General features: G+C 43.4%; 1 protein-coding gene and 2 non-coding genes across 3 annotated transcripts; 1 reads left to right on the top strand and 2 right to left on the bottom strand.

Moving 5' to 3' along the window:
• Positions 1 to 3117: 3117 nt before the first annotated feature.
• On the bottom strand, positions 3118 to 18148 carry LOC119648877 (tektin-1). The gene is made up of 3 exons (XM_038050768.1): positions 17803 to 18148; positions 17224 to 17739; positions 3118 to 3784 (listed from the first exon to the last, which is right to left on the bottom strand). Exons 1-3 carry the CDS (start codon positions 17967 to 17969, stop codon positions 3205 to 3207), a joined length of 1263 nt encoding a protein of 420 aa, XP_037906696.1. The 5' UTR covers positions 17970 to 18148; the 3' UTR covers positions 3118 to 3204.
• Trnam-cau lies at positions 7958 to 8029 on the bottom strand. Its single transcript has one exon. It is a non-coding gene; the product is annotated as a tRNA-Met (tRNA).
• On the top strand, positions 8390 to 8496 carry LOC119650510. The gene has a single exon (XR_005249324.1). It is a non-coding gene; the product is annotated as a U6 spliceosomal RNA (small nuclear RNA).
• Positions 18149 to 18227: the final 79 nt, after the last annotated feature.

Genomic DNA, 18227 nt, shown 5'->3' with positions numbered 1-18227 from the left:
AGCTTTTAGCATTCCTGAATCGGAAGTTAAAAATGTTAGGGAACAAACGGGCTGCTGGCTGTACCAAGGACTTAGGGTCGTCATGTTATGAGTGACGGCTCCGAAAGCCAGGGAATGAGTGAGTGGGAATTTAACTGGTTTTATGGATACACATGTGGACGCCCAGAAGATATTATCCCTGCCCTAGTAATCGCGGGAATGGATCTTAGGCAGCAGTAAGGTAAATTACGGTTAAAATTAAGAAGGCGATATACTTAGGCATTCTCTTTCAGGTCCGACGAGAGAGGGAGAAGGGTGAGGAAAACGATTTTAATGATAAAAGGAATAAAAGGGGATTCGTTGTTATTTCGCTGCGGGCCTGGTTTTCTCAGATAATGTTCCCTCGGGGCCCAGATTTTCTCTCGTCGACCCTGCTTCTACCACACTGGGATTTCCTTCTATGTATCTATTTCAAGGCTGTTTTTGTCCACTGGTGGGAGGATTTCGGTTTTCTGTCCACTGGTGAGCTGCATTCTATGAAATCTTCTTTTATACTGATAATAATTATCTGGGTTGCCTCCGTATTCCTAGTAATAAATTAATGGATTAATTGCATCTCGCCAGGATTATGATTTGAGCGATTACTACAAGTTTAAACATCGTCTAATAGGCCCTCTTTTGTTATCATTTATCAGTTTATGCAAATAACCTGTTTAGATTTGTTGCGCTACGGATGTGGTTGCTTTCAATAGACTTCCCGCATTAGAAATAGCAGTTTCATCTGCTAATTTACCATATCCGTTAAAAACACCAATTCCGAACGCTCATTCCTTAATTATAAAAGTTTAAAAATTGAATTCTCACAAGGCGGAAAAGAAAACGCGGTAGCGTCATCGAGCCAGCAGTTTGTATCTTATCTACGCAAAGGAATTCCGTTTAGTGTTTGTCATTTGTTACTTTTCAAGTAATCAATCAGTTTTTAACAGGAAAGTGGGAAACTGATGCATGAATGGACAATCCATCAAGTTACGGCAGTAATGGTAACAACCTATACATCAAATTCTGACAGTTCTACTTGAAGGGCAATAAAATATACGAAAGCCTCACAGGGCGCAAAAAAATTTATTTGCATTGAGCGGGATTCGAACCTTGGGAACGTTGAATATTCTACGGAATTTCTTCTCTTGTGTCTTGATGTAAATTTGAATAATACTTCTGATGACACAAAATTCGAAAGCAATTGTATATTATCAATTAAGATTGGAGTTAAAATGTTAATTCACATTGAAATGATCTTCACACTTTAAACCTGACTCCAAAGAAACTGAATTCCGTCGAACGATGGCGATCCATTTCTCCCGAAAATCTCCTTTCGGAATAGCCAAAAAAGTTTTCTGCGGGGCTTTTGTGGAGTTATCTGTGCAGCAAGGCACGACACAATATTTCATGGTCCTCTTTGGCATTTCACGGGAGAAATTAATTTTGACAGTTCTATATTTTTATGAGTAACTGCGAGTTGCCAAGCTACGAAGTTTTTTTACCGAGTTGTGACGTAACACAACATGGCGCGGGCTTTGCAAATGTGTTTGAATTTGGTTGAAATTTCAAATGCTGATAATTTTAAACACACAGTTTTTCTTCAAAAATGGTCTTTGAGAATTTTGCTAGATTGCACCATAGAAGTGATTTCCGTTCGTGAAAATAAGGCGAGCAGTCTATTACAGAGCCGATGGGCAACTGTTTGCCCCATGAGCTTGTAGCTGTTTCTCGTCATGAAGGTAGCGATAATTCCAGAATTATTAGTTATTTATTTTACTGCTCATGTAACTGTTGCCTCTTCCAGATCTGGGCAAATAAGCCATCCATGTCTGAAGAGTTGGGAAATCATGCGAGCTCCCCCGAAATTGAACAATCAAACTAATTTTGTTGAAGGTCCCATTACCGGGCTTCTGGAAAAGGCTCCGGGCCCTAGGGAAATCACTTCCTTTCAACCCTCCCCATGACGGGCCTATTTTCTCTCCTTGGATATCCTAAAAAAATTTGGTTTCTTCTGGACCTGGGATGTCTGTGAGGTGCAACGGAACATCTGGTCCGTAATCACCAGCTGATCCAATGTACAAATCAAAGCATCTCTTCAGAGATTGTCGTTACCTAGCATATAAATGAAAGAATCTTGGTCAAGCGGGGAAGGCGGGGGGCGCCCAGCTTGTTGCACAAAATTCGTCAATTTATTTATTTATTTATTTATTTAATGAGGACAATACACAGAAAGCAAAGTAAATCTCGAGCTCGGCAAAGGGTACATCAAAAATGTCCGCATTACGTGTGTTATGAGACGAGGCGATACGGAAAGTAATATCCGAGTTGGCGGAGCAGTCCATCAGACCATTGCAGAGTTTGAAAAGAGTACACATATCAAGGAAGATACGGCGTTGCTGTAGGGAGGGGAGATTGAGGGTGCGGAGTCGTAACGGATAATCAACCCGTGGAAGGTTCTTTTTATGAAAGAGGGACCGGGTGAATTTGCGTTGTACAGCTTCAAGAGCGCGGCCGTCACGGATGCGGTAGGGGGACCAGACTACACAGCAATATTCAAGGATGTTTCTGACAGGGGAATTGAAGAGTGTTAGGGAGGGCTGGATAGAGGTAAAGTCGGAGGAGGAAAGTAGGATAAAACCAGACATTTTGGAAGCTCTATTGATGATGTCAACGAAGTGGGAATTGAAACGAAGTTTATCGTCGAATATTACACCCAGGTCTTTGAAGGAGGTCAGTAGTGAAAGGGGTTGACCACTGAGAGAATAGAAAAAGGATGATGGGGAGGGTTTAAGGGAATAGCGCTTCCAGTGGCATTTGTTGACATTCAGTGTTAGCTTGTTGACCGAACACCAACGGGCTAAATTATCAAGGTTGGATTGTAAGAGAGCACAGTCCAATGGAGACGAAACAGAGGCAAACAATTTAAGGTCGTCTGCGTAAAGCAAATACGGACAGGTGAGGATGGAGGCGAGGTCATTGATAAAAAACATTCATTGTGCAGATTTATCAGACATTCTAGATGGACCTAATTTGCGGTCAATGAAGGGAGGAATGAATTACGGCACCCAAGGTGCTAAGACGCTCATTGGTGTGGAAATGTTGATGTTTTCAAATATTTATTGAACATTCTGAATTTACATTTACAACAAAACTAGATAAAAATAAAATCGATCAATATTGTCCTCGTTAAAAAGAATTGTATAGCAATCCCTGCCGCAATGTCATACAGTCAACTTCGTCAATTTTCAAGCTGTTAGTCTTGTTATTGATCTCCTCTTCCTGGAGAACTTGACAATGCAACAAATACCTCTGGGAGGCCTTAGCCTCAGCAATCATTTGATTCAAATTGGCAATATCTTTGTTCAGATCATTCAGCTCATCACGTAGGGCATCCTGGACTGCATCGCATGTTGATTCCATTCCCGGACGTTGAGCTCGGTTCGCAGTCCGCATTTGACACAACGCCAAGTATCCTTCTTTCTCGGCCAGAGCCCTTTCTAAGTCAGTAATCTTGCGACCAATTTCGTTGACTTCATTGACTGTTTGGTAGTGGATGGACTCCAATACTTTTTTGGCACTTTTGATTTCGTCGATACGGCATTGGAAAGCTTCGTTGGTTTTGTTGGTTTGCTCCTTGAGATCATCGATGACTTGCTGGAGAAGGATATCAACATATGTGCGGAGCTGAGTGGCGGAATTTAACTCCTTGGCAGTGTTTTGTATGTTTTCGTTTGTTAGGTATTCCCATTCTTGGATGTTGGTGGCACTGAAAGGATAAGAAGTAAAATATAATAGATTTGAAAACGTATAGGATATTCGAGCGTGCTAATTTGGAAAAGAACAAACGGGCACCAATACATTATGCCCTGGTGTTAACTATATATATGGTTACAATCAAACCCTATTTGGGCATCATCCACATACCCCATCCTTGTCTGTCCCTGGCAATGTGTTTAAATTCGATGATATGCTGAGGAGCTTACATTCTTCCTCCACTGTTCACACCACCTCCTACTGGAGCGACCCGCTCATCGGCCATCCTGGGATAGTTACGTCCCAACAATTGTAGTCCCACGTTGGGCACCAGCTCTGTTATGATGAGAGTCAAGCGTTGCATCACCTTGGCACCAGCACGGTCACCAAGGCATTCAACCAACCAAACTCCCCTGACAGGTTCCCCAGTCGTGAACACCGACTACGTGAGATAATATATGGAACCGGACAGTACGTCCTGGAACTACCCCGAATCCTAGCAATTCGGGGAGATGAGGACCAGGGTTCTTGGTTCTAATATTATCTTCTTGTCAGGACACAGAGATTCCACCTACTCTAATAGAGACGTGTAGTCTCGAGGCGGTTTGATACCATCGAAAATTTCGTCGTAAAAGGAGCTCAATTGCCAAACGGCCTGATAAGGGAGGGGACTAAATCCCAAAAAAAACTAACGAGCGCGGGATGGACGGGGAAGAACTTGAGAGGACTGACGCTTTCCTAGGGAAGGTTAGAGCAAAATGCATTTTTCAGATGATGTCTTTTCTCTTTTTCTTTTCTTAGAAAGCTTATTTGTTACGACTTTCTTAGTGTTCAAAATTTTATGTAATTTATTTGTAGTTATTTTTTAAAAAATTTCACTTTTGCGACTTTCAATCAATTTTGCTTTCTTATTAATGATGCGTTACACAATATTGAGACACTCTACACAATCTGTCCATACACAATTCGAAACAGTTCTCTCTCTGTGGTGCCCACAATATGGCCGTTCCGTCGTCGCCAACTTCTTCCGCCATCATGGCTCGAACTGTTCGTCAATAAGCCATCCTCTTGTCGAACGAACTTGTCTTCTGCCCTTGAAAACGGCAAACTTTTTCACACTTCAATTATTTGTCAATGGGGCTATGTTCCAAAGTTTTGGAGCACTCCTTGAGCATAGTTCTACCTTTTAGCGACACTTTTTTTCTCAATTCCGACATAACTTCACTTGACTCACCGGAGATTCCTTCTTGATCCCTTCGCGACCCACTCCCCACTGCTGATCACTAGAGCTTAAGGTTTTACAGATATATCTGCAGTAAAAATCAGTCGTGTTTTCATTTTGTTTAACTGACTCCCCCGCCAATTACCTACCTTGTCGTGGTGAGCGAGCTCAGTAACGAGGATCCTCCGGGAAACCAAATGTGGCATCTGAAGTTAAGCGCTAATCAAAACCCCAAACCAAGGTGTGACTACCGTGCTGAGGGCTGAATGGTCACAAGGGTTAAAATGTGGCAGTGAACTGTGAACTCTGAGTACCAGGCGACCTCCAGTTTTAACTAGTCTTGTCTCGAAAAGGGGGCAAAATACCTTCGGGCAAACCCTCTCTGGGTTGTGCCAATGTTAAAGGGAAAGGATCGTCTTTGGCATCTACGACTAAGTGCAAACCAGAGTGGCAGCGGTCTTCTGAAGATATCAACTCTTCGGTTCAAATGCAAAGAAGGCTCGACTAGCAAGTCACGGCCAGCCAAGTCTTCATTTGCAGCCAATGTTACCGAAGCCGATGGATGGGTCTTGTATGACGACACCAATCCATCCGGTTACGATACAGAGCAGTACGAGCAGCTTAGGAGAAAACTTCTCCTAGCAGTCCTTACAGGACTGAATCCTCGCAAGGGATTGGAATGTTGCGGATGAACTTTGTCGTCGAAAGCACGAGAGAGTGGCTCAAACAGTACTGCTCCGGCTTCAACGATGTGTGGGAGGGTGTGCAGCCTATTCTGAAGAGGGTTTCTGAGCTGCTGCAGCTTTTCGGGCTTCTAGAAGAGGAATGTGATGGTGCTGAAATCCTGAAACAACTTGGAGTCCTAAATAATCTCAACACCTCCACCTGGATGCTATTAGGCGGCAATGCAGAAGGAAGACCCGATAGGCCGGGAACTTTCCTCACTATCGGCGTTCCTGAACCGGATATTAAGAACGTTCGGGATCAAACGGCCTATCGGCACTACTATGGATCTGGGACCGTCACATTACAAGTGTCGGCTCCTAAACCTTTCGAAGGAGACGTGCAGCCCACGGCATTTTCATTTGGACCGCAGATTACTGGTCTATCAATTTTAAGCTAGACTACAAATAGCAGACAATATCTAATCTCTTAGACATTTATGTTGTTCCTTAAGAAGTGGGACATGTAAACCCTAGTAGGGCTTTTAACGGGACACTGCTCCCTAAACTACCACATGAAAAAAATCGAATTGATGGTCTCGGCCATATGCGGCCGATGTGAGGAGGAGAAAGAGGAGACGGCCCTCCACTTCCTATGCAGCTGTCCGGCCTCCTCAGACCTCAGTCAAAAATACCTTGGTAAGCTTTTCTTCAACGAAGAGTCTGCGCATTCTCTGCCTCTGAAGAATGTTGTCAGTTTCGCGAAAGCCTGCGAACGTCGTAGGTGAGAGGCCCATGAGTAGGCGATCTCGGCGGATAGTACAATGGGCCTAACAAAGGTTTGAGTGCTTTGAGCTGCGGTACCTCCCATTAAACTAAACTAACTAACTAACTTACTAAACAGAGTGAAGTCTGAAGTCTCCGCCTAGAAAATTGGATAACCACGAAAGTTGCCTTCAGATGCATGCAAATTACAAGTACGAAAGGATATTTATAGATTTTATTTTTAATAATGTCCTTACACCGATCGGTCATTGAGTCAACAAGTCGTTGACAACGGTTCACGGGGATGGCACACCACGATTCTTGTACCGCCCGCGAAAGCCCATTGTTGTTGTGGGTTTTTGCAATACTAAGGCATTCTTGATATCAGCACATAAATTCCCAATAGGGTTGAAGGCCAGTGATTGCGCTAGCCACTTCAACACTTCCACCCTATTGTCCTGGAATCACTTCTCTGCTTTTTTGCTCGTGGGATTTGGGTCGTTCTCTTCCTTAAAGACGCATTTTATCAGCATTTCGTCAGTGGCTTAAGGCAGACATAAACATTTTGGTCCATCGTTGATTTTATCCAACGTATTGGGTCTACACCATAGAATGAAAAGCAAGGTCACACCATAATGCTTGAACCGCTGTGCTTTACAGTATATTTGGGGCTAAAGACGGAATGAAGTGGGCGTCCTACGTACCTGCGGAACACTTTGCCACCATACAAAACAATCTTGCACTCATCAGACTATAAAATGTTTCTCCATTTTTCCCGGTCTCCCAACTTGAATGGGTTTTGCCGAACTGTAAACGTTCCGCTACATGCCTTTTACTGAACAGAAGGACTTTTCTCGGACTTCGAGCTTTCAATTTATTCTGTCTTAATCTCCAGTGAACAATTTGAACCGTGGCTGTCACATCACGTTCGCCTTTTAGCTGGATTGCCGTCATAAAAGGCCTGCTCTTGCTGCAACGGGTTAATCGCCTCACTAACAAAGGAGACATTGTTCGCCTCCTAGTCGAGTTTCAGGCTTACTTTCGAATTTGAGTGCATTTGCAATCATATTCGCTGACACTGCATCTCCTGGTACTGTTTTCCTTCCTTAATCATGTTGTCTTTATGATTTCCCTTTTCTTCGGGATGCAGTGTTTCTCATGTCCCACTTTTGTAATAATAACAATATTTTTTGATTCAAAACTAATCAAAATCAATAAAACATTCTTGTTTTCTCATTAAAAATATATTTTGTGGACGAAATATAAATTTAAACCGCAGAAAACCCTTAGCACTCTATTATTGTCTTCGCCCCGGAAATCAAACGTAACCATTTGAAATGTCATTTCCTAGAAACCGTTTGATTGACTGCTTCCGCTTTCCAGCTGTGCACAAAGTAGACACTCCCGTACAATTGGAGTCAAAAAAATATTTAGTAGTAAAAAAATTGCAGTTAAAATTAACGTCAAGCACACACTGCTCTTTCTTCCCAACTATATGCAATTGGAGCTGTTTTGGACAAAAAGAGTTGAAACACCCTAGCAGAGCGTGGTTTCGATCCACGGACCTCTGGGTTATGGGCCCAGCACGCTTCCACTGCGCCACTCTGCTTCACATAAACCGTTTTTCAAATGACTCACATCAACATGGAGTATTGATTTTTTCAATTCTTGGTAAAAATGCATTATTTATAACTTTTAATTAATAATCAACTCATCCACACTCATAATTACACAAAAACGGTTTCCCATGAGTCATGAGGAGGGATTTCGCCTAAAATTCAATATTTTTGTAAATACTCGACAGTGGCTGACGAATTTGGATGCGCACAGAGGGTGATGTGTTGAGTAAAGACATCAACCTTTCTAGTAAATATTTGAATTATTAAAAATAAAATTTCAGTTCAATATAATTCGTGGATATAGTTTTTCAATTTGTTAGCATAAAACCAAGTTCGAGAGCCCGACACTTGTTCTTGCTTCGGCAGAACATATACTAAAATTGGAACGATACAGAGAAGATTAGCATGGCCCCTGCGCAAGGATGACACGCAAAATCGTGAAGCGTTCCACATTTTTTTGCAGAATATTTCCTTTATTTTTGCTTCATTTGTTTAGTGATTTATCTATTTCTTTATGTATCTGACTTTCAATAGCTTATTAACTACTTTTTACTTTCAATGGATGCTTGGAGTTCTGTGTGACAATTGGTGAGAAAAGAAGAACTAAAATCGCACCCAATTCATATAAAAAGAACAAACCAGATATTCGATACAGGTATGAAAGGTTTCGTGTCTTCTTATGTGAGGAACATTCAATTCACGTTTTTCCATTTGTACATAGCTAAAAGTTCAAAATATTCCTTCATATATTTCCATCCGGCAAGATATACATTGCTCATTGCCGCATACTGGGGCGTACATACCGTATACTGTCAAAAAATTAGAATAACTGCAAAATTTCTGTTTTCAATAAAGGAGTAGAGTAGATCATACTAAAGTAGTAGTTGTTGTTGTTGATTTTGTTTGTTCTGCGTGGTCCCGGAAAGCTAATGCTTTTTTTTCTTCGGTTGTATTTTTCGTTTTTTGGGCTTATTTTAAAATGAAAAAAAATGGACAAATTTTATCTTTTAAATATCGAATATTGAGTTTTTTACTCCTCTACCCCTCATATACCGGTATGTCGAGGACCAATTGCCTGCTTCCTCAGTGAATTGAGAGGGAGCTAACGATGCAATGCTGCGTTGCACCGATTCGACTTACAATGGCTCCCGACAGGAACAAAATGGCAGGCTGTTGCCTTTGATGCCAACGTTTTCGATAAGTTTGTGCTTCGTAGCAATGAAGAATGGATATTGTTTGGATCTCCTTATTTTACAGCCGTTAAAAAAAGAACAGGAAACGCAAAAGAAAGCAAGATTAAACAAAGGCACGAAGTGTGCGACCCTGGTGTGTGGTTATATTAGTCAAAAAAAAAAAAAAATTAAAGATAGCACGCAAAAGCAAGTATAAACAGAAAAGCAAAAAAGAAAAACGGAGGGGTTAGGTTAAATATAGATGATGAAATGAGGAGGAAAAACATGAGCAGGAGAGGGAAAAGCGAAGCTAGAGTCTGATTCCAGCCTCTTTTATAAAACTGGTCAAGTCTTTCCAGACCGACCAATCAGTGCCGTGAATAGATCAAATAGCGAATTGTAACGCTTAATCCAAACGAGGTTGGTCCTCTGCCGGGAGAACTTTTTGCATTGAAAGATAATGTGATCATTCGTCTCGTCCGCACTGCAGCTATCACAAACTGGCAAGGGAGCTACGTCAAACTTGGCCAGGAGAGCTTTACAAAAGGAAAAGTTTGAAACTATTCTGTTAAGGGTCTTGACGTCACCCGCACTGAGTGGCATGTCCTGAAACTGTTAGGGAAAACACGAAAGAAAAATTTTACTTTATCTAAGGAAAGGTTTGAAAGTCCCGTTCCATTTAGAACGCATAGTGTTAGTTGTCGGGAGTCAGAAAAAAAATATAAGGAGAGGGAGTGAGAGTGCCGGTCGTTCATGCTCGTTTGGCATCATCATTAGCCATTTCGTTTTAAAATTGAAAATTTCCACAACCCCGGATCGACAAAATGACCAAAAATGCAAAATCGTCGAATTTCCACGGGCAATATCTCGATCGAAAGGGGAGGCGGCCCAGTTTTCGGAAATTCAAGAATTTTCACGATACGATGCCGGAAACGCAAGATATTGCGACAAATCCGGCGCCAGGGAGGCTCCGAAATCGAAGAAAATTGAAAATTTCCACGACCCCTGGGTCGACAAAATGACCGAAAATGCAAAATCGTCGGATTCCCATGGGCAATATCATTTGCTTTTATATTTCAATGTGAGACTTTGTAAAAGATTTCATAAAGTCGCCCTTGGTATTTCGACAAATAATGTTGGAAGAACTTTTCAAGAACATAAGTTACAGTGCCGCCGACTTTAAGTAAAAACCAGGATAATCCAATCTGAACTGGGAGGCAATCCTGAATTGTGACCAAAGCGAGGCAGAGGGAGACCCCAGGATTACGTCATCTCTCCGGTGTTCTGTTAGATAGTGATGTATGAAATTCTACATATAATGGACAGGAGTGTGGTGAAGGCGGTGGCGTATGCCGATGACATGGTGATATTGGTGTCAGAGATGCTTCCCTCGGTTATGAATGAAATACTGGAGGATACGTTGAGGTATGTCTGTGGGTCGCAACATGCGAAATCGGCATAAATCCAACCGAAACGGATCTGACGCTATTCACCATCAATACAAGGGTACCCGAATTCCACCTCGAGCGGCTACATGAACAAATATTAGTACCTGGGTAAGACCCTAGATCCTAAGTTAAATTGTAAACCTTCTACACCTGTAAGAGGAACTTTTCAAGAAATTGGCATCTTCGGCCTAGGATGGCTCTCTGGATATACACAGCAGTGATTCACTCTATCCTAACTTACGGTTCTATTGTTTCGAGGGAGGGGCTGACCAATAAGTAGTACAAAAAAACGAAACTTAATATGATTAAAAGAACAGCGTGGATGGGTGCTTCTGGGGTCCTGCAGTCGTGCCCGGCAGATGCCTTCAATGTACTCCTCCACCTCCTCTCCCTGGACTTCCACATTAAATACGCTGTAGCGTGTAGTGTTCTCAGACTAGGTTCGTTCGGATGTTGAACAGCAAAGCCCTACGGCACAGTAACATCCTAGACAAAGACTTCTAGAACTCTAGGCATTCCTAATGGACTACGCGTGGGTACCTCGCTGGCGATGGTAAAGGGTGGAATCTACTCGCACTACTTAACAGCCGCTCACATGGCAAAGGCGCCTCATCTGCGCCAAGTCAAGGAGGATTTCGAGGCAGCTTTTGGGCCAGACGCATGCGAATGCGTACAGGATAATGGCGATCTGTAAGTGGCGCTAGTTTAAAGGGGACCCTTTTGGCAGACTAGGTGTATTCTAATATATCATACAATTCCGGTATGAGCCAGGTCGAATGCCTCCGCTACACCGTTTCGAAGAGGGAATCAAACCTTCGGCCCACAAGATCCAGGCTGTCGAAAGTTTCTCGAAACGTGAGACAGGCCCCGAGCTTCGGCGTTTCATCGGCATGTTCAATTTCTACCGTCGCTGCATTCCCAAGGCGGCAGAAATTACGACTCCACTCAATGACCTGCTAAAAGGACTTCCAGCCAAGCTCAAGAAGGCTCGTTTAAAGTTGAAAATGGATCGAGCAGAGACAGCATTTCATAGAAGCAAAACAACGCAAGCTACAGCCGCTACGGCCTCTTTCCTGGTACCAGATGCTCTGTTGACTTTGAACAGACGCTTCCAACACAGCCATCGGTGCGGCACTTGGACAGGAGTTTTCTCCAGGCACCTGGAAATCATTAGGTTTTTTTCACGTAGACCTCATTAAACTTCCATTGTTGCAGGGGTATCAATATTGCCTCAATATAATCGATAGATTTTCGAGGTGGCCGAGGCTCTATACACCCAATGGATCTGTTACTTTGTCTCGCTACCGACTTTTACTTTAGTCCAGGGCAAATCGCACCCAATTCATATAAAAAGAACAAACCAGATATTCGATACAGGTATGAAAGGTTTCGTGTCTTCTTATGTGAGGAACATTCAATTCACGTTTTTCCATTCGGACATAGCTAAAAGTTCAAAATATTCCTTCATGTATTTCCATCCTTCAAAATATACACTGCTCATTACCGCATTCTAGGGCGTACACACCGTATACTGTCATAAACTGGAAACTGGAATAACTGGAAAATTTCTATGTTTTCAATAAAAGAGTAGAGTAGATCATGCTAAAGTAGTAGTTGTTGTTGTTGATTTTGTTTGTTCCGCGTGGTCCTAGCCAGCCAACGATGCAATACTGTGTCACATCGATTCGACTTACGATGACTCCCGACAGGAACAGAATGGTGGGCTGTTGCCTCAGTGTACACAGACTAGATCTTCATCTCGTCAAAAGATAAAACGCACAGTCGTTCCTTAATGACGTACTTTGATTTTGATAGTAGTTGCAGCAAAGAATCCAGACGATTTCAGGATTTAGTTTTATCTTTTCAGCTCATTTCTTTAGTGTCGTCTCTTGTACAGAAGCCTGTATGCTCTTGGTCCAGCAGAATAAAGAAAAATGGAGGAGAAATATCCCCACTATTACAACACATCCTTTTATTCGAATTTCCCATTTCCCAATTTATCTTTCCGTAAAAATACGTACCATGCCTCCATTCCGCGAGATATTGCGACAAATCCGGCGCCAGAAAGGCCCCCGAAATCCAAGAAAATTGAAAATTTCCACAACCCCGGGTCGACAAAATAACCAAAAATGCAACATCGTCGGATTTCCACGGGCAATATCTCGATCGGAAGAGGAGGCGGCCCAGTTTCCGGAAATTCAAGAATTTTTAAGGTACGATGCCCGGAACGCGAGAAATCCAAGAAAATTGAAAATTTCCACAACCCCGGGTCGACAAATCGACCAAAAATGCAAAATCGTCGGATTCCGAGGGTCAATACCTCGATCGAAAGGGGAGACGACCCAGTTTTCGGAGATTCAAGATTTTTCACGATACGCAATGTGAGATATTACCACAAATCCGGCGCCAGATGAGCAGCCATCCTTTTCTGCTCCGAGTAATGCAAAGTGCCTGGAGGCCTGGAAAGGGCCGACTATAAAGTGTGGTTCGGAGTCATAAGGTGTTTAGCACCTTGAAAACCAAACACAACCTGGTTCTAGTCCACGCTGCTGGAGGAGATGAAAATCGATGGTCCGGCGGACTGACGATCCTCTTGGCCCCGCCATCCACGTACAGTTCGGCCTGCCAGTTATGCCTGAATTGTCTGCATTTGACTGACGACCGTAATGTGGATGGGAAGCTCTGGCCTGCCAATTCGTGCCGGTGATCGAATGAAAAATGATTCGGCCAATCGGCCACGCATGTTTGTTTACTGTGAGCGAGGATTTCCTGCTTATTTAGGATGTATTGATTGCTTAGGTGTATAAGTTCAACTGTTGGGCGGGTGCATTGGGGGCTCTTTCGGGGTAACCGACAGACCGAACTGTACGAAGATGGCGGGCTTTAGGCAAATAGATCATACCGGTCTACCATAGGAGAACACGTCGCATTAATCTCACCTTATCGGCTTGCAGCAGGGGCAGTATACCAACCTTCCATTTCCCAGCTCAAAGAACAGTGACGATTGGGGGGGAAGTCCTTGATATCGCCCTATTAATCGACAATGGGAATTTCAGGGTACAGAACTGGAGAGTGTTTGACCAGAGATACTTTTCAGACCACAGTCTGAAGGATCCTCTGGAAGAGGTTTGATCAAATTATCAAGAAAAAGGGGTCGAATTAATAACATTGGTGCAACAGATGAGCTTTAAAATTTCGTGCCCTGCAAAATACAGCAAAAAAATATTGCCACCGTGGTAGAATGAAGATCTGTTCAACCTTAGGAATTTGACCAGCGAGCTAGGAAATGGTCCTGGCTGGCCTATTGTCAGAATATTAAAAAACTAACGAGTCTGCGAGACTTAGTAAAATTCTGGTCAAAGAGCATAGAAACCCATCCTTTCTTAAAAAGTTGTAAGGCTTGTTAGTCCGTACACACTTCTCTATTCGCTGTCAAGGAAAGGGGATTGTAAGTCAAAGCCTTGCGTAGAAGACCCCGTCTTTGAGATTATTAAATCGGAAATTACCGAGGATATAATCATTTGGGCTATAAACAGCTACTCTGCATATGAGTGCCAGTCATGTTCTAGAAAAGACGATTTTTGTAGCGATTTATCGGAGGCACTTTTCCCGCCCTTGAGGTTTCCATACCGAAAGCGGGAAGATGCAGCAGGACCCGGGAAGGACTTTCGACCAATGAGCCCCACTTCTTTCGTATTAAAGACCCTAGAGGGCGTTCTGAATATTCACTTAAGGACAATCAGGAAGAGGATGCCCTTCTCCAGGTCTCAGCAGACCGACTTGAATGAAAAACCCACAGAAACCGCTTTTCACGAGGCTGTTAGCGCGGTTAAGCGGCCTCTAAACTGCAGACAATATACCCTAGATGCCTTTTCGAATTCAAAAATCAGAATAATCCAATCTGAACTGGGAAGCTATGGGCAGAGGGACACCCCAAGCTGCGTCAACCAAAACGAAACTAATGCTATTCACCACCGAGACAGGGCTATCCGAATTCCAACTCCGGCGCTTACATGAACAAAAATTGGCCATTTCTTTCTGTGTAGAGTATCTGTGGTGTGGTGTGATTCTGCATCCTAAGTTAATTTGGAGACTAAACATAGAGCTAATGGTTGAGAAGGCTTGTATGGCCTCCTACGCTTGCAAGAGGAACTTTGTAAGGAAATGAAGTCATCGGCCGAGGATGGTTCTCGGGATGTACATAGCAGTGGTTCCTCTCATCCTAACGTACAGTTCTATTGTGTGATGGGCTGAGTAAAAAGTACAATAGAATTAAGCTTGTTGAGATTCAAACAGCCGCGAATACAAGTGCTGCTGGGGCTCTGAGGTCCTGCTCTTCTACACTTACACCATATTAAGTACTCTGTAGCGTGCAGTGTTGTCAGACTACGCAACAGCAGAGTCCTATGGCCATAGTAACATTCTAGACGAAGTACCTCGGGAAATCTAGGCATTCCAATAGACTACGTATAGGCACCCCACTGGCGACTGTAAAGGGTGGACTCGCACTACTTAACAGTCGCTGACTTCAGAGGACGAAGGTTCAAATGCTTGAAGTTTTGGGTCAGACGTGTGCGAATGCATACAGAATTACGGCGGTCTGTATGATCGAAAGGGGAGGCGGCCCAATTTTCGGAAATTCAAGAATTTTCACGATACCATGCCGGAAGCGCGAGATAAAGCCGGCGTCAGAGTGCCCCCCGAAATCAAAGAAAATTGAAAATTTCCACAACCCCGGGTCAACAAAATGACTAAAAATGCAAAATCGTCGGATTGCTACGGTCAAAATCTCAATCGAAGGAGGTGACGGCCCAGTTTTCGGAAATTCAAAAGTTTTCACGATACCATGCCGGAAACGCGAGATATTGTGACAAATCCAGCGCCAAAGTGCCCCAGCCAAGTTCAAGAATGCTCGACGGTATGCCTTATGACACAGAAAATCATCTGGAAGGGGATCAATAAGGACGCCACACGATGATCACAGTAATGCCAGCCCTGTCAGCGCGCCAAAGTACATCAACCTAATCGCTCGGCCCTTGGAAAGTTTGTCGAGCCAGACGCTTGCTTCGACCGTCTACACATAGACCTTATTAAACTTCCATTGGTGCAGGGGTGTCAATATTGCCTCACTATAATCGATAGATTTTCGAGGTGGCCAACTGCTATCCCGATACCCAATCAACAAGTTTCAACGGTTGCCGAGGCTCTGTACACCCAATGGATCTGCTACTTTGTCTCGCCACGGATTTTTACTTCAGTAAAAGGCGTACAATTTGAATCGTCGTTGTTCACTGAGCTCGCCAAACTCCTGGGCGCTAATCGCCCTCCTTCTCCAAAGAGGATTTAGCCGAAATGCTCTTCGGTACCACACCCAGAGTACCGGCGGACTTCTTTGCAGCGCAGAATCCACCATCGTTCGTAGAAAGTTTGCGACGCTTCACTCAGGCCATCAAACTGTTCCCTGCATCCAGACACGTTGCCCCACACAAGCCTTCATATTTGAAGATATGCAGAGCTGCACCCACGTGTTTAAACGAGTCGATACGGTAAAAAAGCCATTGGAGCCAACGTATTCAGGACCAGACAAAGTACTGCGTCGAATCAGCGATCGAGTTTTCATCATCGACATCAATGGACAAGCACGATCCTGTTTCACCGACTTGTTGAAGCCAGGGTTCGTGGAGTCCTCCGATCTGCCTACGACTGGCAAATCGAAGTGCCCATCGACTCCGAACTCTCCAACCAATCGACAGTCCTCGCCTAAACCAACGCCAACGGACCAAGTTACAGTGAACCGCGCTACGTTGTGCTCGTATCCTGCGATCAGCACTTGTGGAGTCTGAACCGGATACGACACATGCGCCACCGTCGCGGCGCAAGCAACTACTTGTGACGGAACACTCCCAGCGAAATCGACGCAACACGGACGAGTCTGCGTTCGACTACCGAAGAGCACGCACGCAATTCTTGTTCCATCCGCCATTTTAGGACTGGTAGATTCCATTCAAGACTTGTTAGAAATAAATTATTGTTTTCTTTGTTTTACGGTAAATAGACTCGAGCCAGGATAGCGGCTCACCCGTAATTAGTTATTCAAAAATGCGCCTAATTCAAATTAAGTTAGAAGAGAAGAGATCTCGCAGAATATTCAACCGGCCCAAGGTTCGAATCCCGTTCAGTGCAAATCCATTTTTTTGCGCCTATGAATGTACGTTTTATTGCCGCTCAGATAAAGATGCGAGGGAAATTTCTTGTGCACCTGTATTCGAGTATTATTTCCGCCAAAGCGGTGTAAGTATTGCCCTTGCACATGAACTACACTTCCTTCACTGCATTGTCTCTATTACTTTCAGGCTGGGACGTCACATGAAGTGACAGCCAATCACCGCGTCTTTTTGAGAATTCAATTTTTAAACCATTATAATTAGGAAATGCGCGTCCCGAATTGATTTTTTTTCGACAGATATGATAATTGGGCGGGTGAAACTACTATTTCGGCGCAGAAACAGATATATTTATTTTTTACCGCGGGTAGAGTATTCTCCTAAAAAATCTGTCTCTTACCATCTTTCCAATGGAATCTTTCCTCGATAAACACTCATTTCCATTTGATTCTCTCGCAACAATAAGTTCGACTCATCGATTTGAAGTGAAATATCTTTGTTACTCAGATCCCGGTCCAGAAGATAAATGGTGGCACGCAAGCGACGTATCTGTTCCGTGGTTTCTTGTAATGTTCTATCCATCAGAACTTGGCAACCTTGAATTACTTTCAGCTCATGTCGAAGGGTCCTGTCCACCTGGTCATCAACGAGCTCAATGCCGAGCCTATTTTCCCTCAACATGATGCACTGATTACAAATACGCAAGGAATCCACTTTCAAGGCATCGATTGCGTTCATGATGCGTTGCCGATAGACCTTCAAGGATTCTTCCTCAATCAAAGCCACTTGTTTTTGCTTCTTCAACTCATCGATGAGGAATTTGATTTCTTCGATTCGTTGCTTGGTCCGAAAATCGACTTCTTCCTTATTTTGTTGGGTTTTGATCCGAGAACCTTCGATTAGGGCATCAGCCTCTCTGAATTTTAAAGGAAGATTAATTAGAACCAAAAAACCATAAAAACGTGGAGGAATTCATTACGATAAAACTCGATGACCCAATTTTTCTTGGGCTTCCGATAAGTTAGTATTGAATCGCAGGTTCTCATTCCACTCATTGATTGTATGACGAGGTGGTACCAGTGACGTGATAATCAGATTTTCATTGGCTAAGTGAGCACCCAACATGCGGTACTTAACACTGTCCATCTTATGGTTTTCGCTGATAAACTGGTCTTCACAATAAACTTGCACGACTACGAACTTGAAAATGCGGGAAACAACGATTCCGGATTCTAAAATCAATCAGAAAACTAACAGAAAATCGTCTCCAGGGCTGCTCCAAATTAAATCGATCGTTGCCCGGTAGCAAAGTAGTTTGTCGTTGTTTTCGCTACTGGGGGCGTTGCCGCATGACCTGCTTGCGAGGAAGCGCTATTCAACTTGTGGCCCTGAAGGCGTAAAGGC

Source organism: Hermetia illucens, chromosome 2 (genome assembly GCF_905115235.1).
Source record: "Hermetia illucens chromosome 2, iHerIll2.2.curated.20191125, whole genome shotgun sequence".
NCBI lineage: Eukaryota > Metazoa > Arthropoda > Insecta > Diptera > Stratiomyidae > Hermetia > Hermetia illucens.
Note: the sequence above shows the minus strand (reverse complement) of the source record. Positions and strands in the feature narration are given on the sequence as shown.